Source organism: Emiliania huxleyi, assembly GCF_000372725.1.
Source record: "Emiliania huxleyi CCMP1516 chromosome Unknown EMIHUscaffold_1456, whole genome shotgun sequence".
Taxonomy (NCBI): Eukaryota; Haptophyta; order Isochrysidales; family Noelaerhabdaceae; genus Emiliania; species Emiliania huxleyi.
Window position 1 is genome coordinate 1 of NW_005201137.1, and position 4,587 is coordinate 4,587.

Sequence of the window (4,587 nt, forward strand, 5' to 3'; positions counted from 1 at the left end):
GCTCGCCCTTGAATGAATCCTTGACGGTCATGAGTGTGTTGATTCACCCGAAATAAATAAAAAGAAGGCAATCGAGGGAGAAAGCAGAAAAACACAAAGACAGGGACCTGTGACACAGGGCCGAGCAGGGTCCTGCTCCTCCCCACTCGACCCCAGCCCTCCCCACCTGCACGAAATAAATAAATAAATAAAACGGACACCTCTGGTAGGAGATGGGTAAAACACCTGCACGAGCAGGATCTTGGGCTCTAGATTTCTCCTGGACAATTCTTTTTTCTAGTGTTAGTGCCAGTGCGCGCCAGTCCCGCGTCGCTGCCCGCGCCATGCTGCCGTCCACACGGCGTCACCATTAGTGTCACCCCACCATTCACACCAGTAGACGGGCGTGAGACTATTACGTCCAATCAGCCCAATTGGCCCAATTGGGGATCCGTCGGGGTGTTCGTATCTTCATTCCCATAACGAGTGCAGAATAGCGCCCAGAGGCCCGAGCCTGGCGGCCGCGCCTGGACTCGCCACCGTGGGGGCGGGCGTTATCGCCCGCTCCCCGCGACGTGGTAGCGGCGGGGCCACGTCCCGCCGCGCAACCTTTGCGCAACCTATGATTCTCAAAGAGCCCAACACCGTCAAACTCCGTCTGTCCGCACCGACATCAAACACCGTCAACATCGTACTGATGCTCACATCCGTCCTCGGCTACAATCTCCTCTGCAGCATGCCTACTGCGCCCTACGGAGACCGAGGCGGAGGACTCGGAGTCAACCCACTGCGACTTACGCCCACGCTCAATACAACCGAGCAACCCGTCATCCTCGACCCAATCGATTCAACCTGTTCGACAAAGCGTTACGACGACCAGTGCCGCGGCCAGATCAGCCACGCCAGAGAGTACATTCCTCCCTGGCTGATTCCCCTCTGGCCCAGCGAGCCTCGTCAAGTTGCATCAAGTTCCTACGTCAAATCAACAGGCGGACGAGCCCTCAACCGTCCCGACATCTGCGAGCAGCACCAGCCGCGCCAACATCAAGGTCAGAGCCAGTGCCAGAGCCAAGACCAACGCCACGACCAAAGTCAATGCCAGAGTCAGCACCAAAGCAATCAGAGCCGACGCCAGTACCAGGGCTACACGAGCCAGAGTCACGAGCAACAGAGCCAACATAGCCGAGGTCAGCACCAATGCATCTGCCAGAGTCAACGTCACAGTCAGCGCCAGCGCCAGCGCCAACACCAGAGCCAAGACCAATGTCACGACCAAAGTCAATGCCAGAGTCAGCACCAAAGCAATCAGAGCCGACGCCAGTACCAGGGCTACACGAGCCAGAGTCACGAGCAACAGAGCCAACATAGCCGAGGTCAGCACCAATGCATCTGCGAGAGTCAACGTCACAGTCAGCGCCAGTGTCAATACAGCCAAGGCCAGTGCCACCAGTGTCAAAGCAGCCAGCACCAGTGTCAGGGCAGCCAGAACCAAGAAGCCGCCATTCAGCAAACCATCCAACTATGGGGGGGCGGCACATGCCAGCAAACCATCCAACTATGGGGGGGAGAAAGCGGCGCAGCGCAGTCTAATAATAGCGCCACAGCGCAAATTCAACTTTCCCGCCCAACCCAGCCCGCAGGACAAGTCAACGTCGCAAGCTATTTCATCCGGGGGGGGAATCGCTACAGGGTTGTACGCTCGACGCCTATCTCCGTTGCCGTCGGCTGGCCCTTGCCCTCCTTCATCCTGCCATCCGGCTGCGGGCCGACGCCGACGCCTCCTGTCGGACCTCTTCGAAACGTCATCGATCGTGGGGGGGCCTGGGGGGAAGGGGGCGGCGCCCCCATACCAGAGGCCGAGGCACCCGCCGAGGCCGGCGTCCCAAAGGCCGAGGCTGCCGCCGAGGCCGCCGCCATTCCAGAGGCCGAGGCTCCCGCCGAGGCCGGCGTCTCAAAGGCCGAGGCTGCCGCCGAGGCCGCCGCCATTCCAGAGGCCGAGGCTCCCGCCGAGGCCGGCGTCCCAAAGGCCGAGGCTGCCGCCGAGGCCGCCGCCATTCCAGAGGCCGAGGCTCCCGCCGAGGCCGCCGCCATCCCAGAGGCCGAGGCTCCGGCCGAGGCCGGCGTCCCAAAGGCCGAGGCTGCCGCCGAGGCCGCCGCCGTCCCAAAGGCCGAGGCTGCCGCCGAGGCCGCCGCCGCCCCAGAGGCCGAGGCTCCCGCCGAGGCCGTCTCAAAGGCCGAGGCTGCCGCCGAGGCCGCCGCCGTCCCAGAGGCCGAGGCTCCCGCCGAGGCCGGCGTCCCAAAGGCCGAGGCTCCCGCCGAGGCCGCCGCCATCCCAGAGGCCGAGGATCTCGCCGAGGCCGGCGCCCAAGAGGCCATTGCCGACGCATACACCGCCGATGTCGTTGCCATTCATATCCCTGCAGTAGTGCGAGCGCAGACCCTAGGGAGCGACTGCCAGCACCCAGGGAGCAACGACACATTCATCGGCCACGTCGGCAAGTCCGTCGCCGACGCCGCCTCCTCCGTCAGCGGCTGTTCCGTCGGCTCCGTCGCCGACGCCGCCTCCTCCGTCAGCGGCTGTTCCGTCGGCTCCGTCGCCGACGCCGCCGCCTCCGTCAGCGGCTGTTCCGTCGGCTCCGTCGCCGACGCCGCCTCCTCCGTCAGCGGCTATTCCGTCGGCTCCGTCGCCGACGCCGCCTCCTCCGTCAGCGGCTCTTCCGTCGGCTCCGTCGCCGACGCCGCCTCCTCCGTCAGCGGCTCTTCCGTCGGCTCCGTCGCCGACGCCGCCTCCTCCGTCAGCGGCTCTTCCGTCGGCTCCGTCGCCGACGCCGCCTCCTCCGTCAGCGGCTCTTCCGTCGGCTCCGTCGCCGACGCCGCCTCCTCCGTCAGCGGCTGTTCCGTCGGCTCCGTCGCCGACGCCGCCTCCTCCGTCAGCGGCTCTTCCGTCGGCTCCGTCGCCGACGCCGCCTCCTCCGTCAGCGGCTATTCCGTCGGCTCCGTCGCCGACGCCGCCTCCTCCGTCAGCGGCTCTTCCGTCGGCTCCGTCGCCGACGCCGCCTCCTCCGTCAGCGGCTATTCCGTCGGCCCCGTCGCCGACGCCGCCTCCTCCGTCAGCGGCTATTCCGTCGGCCCCGTCGCCGACGCCGCCTCCTCCGTCAGCGGCTATTCCGTCGGCCCCGTCACCGACGCCGCCTCCTCCGTCAGCGGCTGTTCCGTCGGCTCCATCGCCGACGCCGCCTCCCACGACAGGGGCTACAGCGTCGCTCCCTACGACGTCGCCTTCCGCACCATCAACCGCCAAACTGCCTCCGACATCTACCAATCAGGGGGGGGCAGGCGCGCACGCAGACAGATTGATGGGCGAACGACGCTCCGCTCTCGACACCCTGCTCGGCCACGCTCTCGAGGCGCATCCGCTCGAGATGCTGCCACCGCATATATTGGCTTCGCGCGTGCAGGCAGGATTCCGCTTTCGATCACCCCCGCTGCTCTCAATCGGGGGGGGGCGTCGCTGCCCGCGCCATGCTGCCGTCCACACGGCGTCACCATTAGTGTCACCCCACCATTCACACCAGTAGACGGGCGTGAGACTATTACGTCCAATCAGCCCAATTGGCCCAATTGGGGATCCGTCGGGGTGTTCGTATCTTCATTCCCATAACGAGTGCAGAATAGCGCCCAGAGGCCCGAGCCTGGCGGCCGCGCCTGGACTCGCCACCGTGGGGGCGGGCGTTATCGCCCGCTCCCCGCGACGTCCCGTGCCCAGTAAGTTTTGTCCGTAAAATTCGTCCCGGAAAAATAAAAATAAAACAGACAGCACAAGGGAGGGATGGGAGGACGGCGCGCCGCAAAAACGGCTTCTGTGAGAAAACGCAGCGCTACCTAGATATGTGCCAGCACCCGAGGGTTTTACCAAGCTGCCACCCACTTCACGCACACTGCGCAAAAGGCCACACCAACCAACCAACTGTTTCCGGGCCCGAGTGCGCGAAGTGCGGGACCAGCCAACCAGCCACGCTGCTCGCAACATGCGAACAAACAAAGGGCTCCAGGCCCCAAATGACGTGTGAGTGTTAGAGTTGTTTGGTATTGCTAAAAATCTCTCTCTCCACATGCGTGTCGCGCACTCACTCATTCATGACCGGTCTCAATGCCCCACCCCCCTGCGCGCGGGCCTTCTAGGCCCGCGGGTAGTCTCCCCCCATTCCCAGGGCCTCCAGGGCTCGCACCTCAACCTCTCACAGACCAGCGCACAGCGCCTTGCGACGTAGTTTTCTTCTCAAACTAGGGCTGTGAAGCACGACGACACAACTGAGAGAGATGATGGGATCTTCACCAAACGCAACAAGTTCAACCTGCTTCTCCACGAGACATTCGGCGGCGGCTTCTCGCCGCCAGCAGTTGCAAAGATCAACCGCCTTGCGCGCAAGGCTCAACGCTCGGGCGTTGACCGCACCGCGTACCCTCCCCACTCCCGCCTCTCATTTGTGTCACACCACGCGGAACGCATCTCCATCGCTTCGGTGAAGGGGGTGAACCGTGCCCTCCTCGATCGCCGTGCAAAGCTCGCTTCCGAGCTCTCACGCCGCGCGTAGGGCCCTTAGGGGC

General features: G+C 64.5%; 1 protein-coding gene across 1 annotated transcript; it reads left to right on the forward strand.

The window, feature by feature from the left end:
* Positions 1-601: 601 nt before the first annotated feature.
* On the forward strand, positions 602-3,640 carry EMIHUDRAFT_122728 (hypothetical protein; the record flags this gene model as incomplete). Its single annotated transcript, XM_005787079.1, has 2 exons — positions 602-1,028; positions 1,620-3,640. 2 exons carry the CDS (start codon positions 602-604, stop codon positions 3,638-3,640), a joined length of 2,448 nt encoding a protein of 815 aa, XP_005787136.1.
* Between the last annotated feature and the right edge of the window lie 947 nt (positions 3,641-4,587).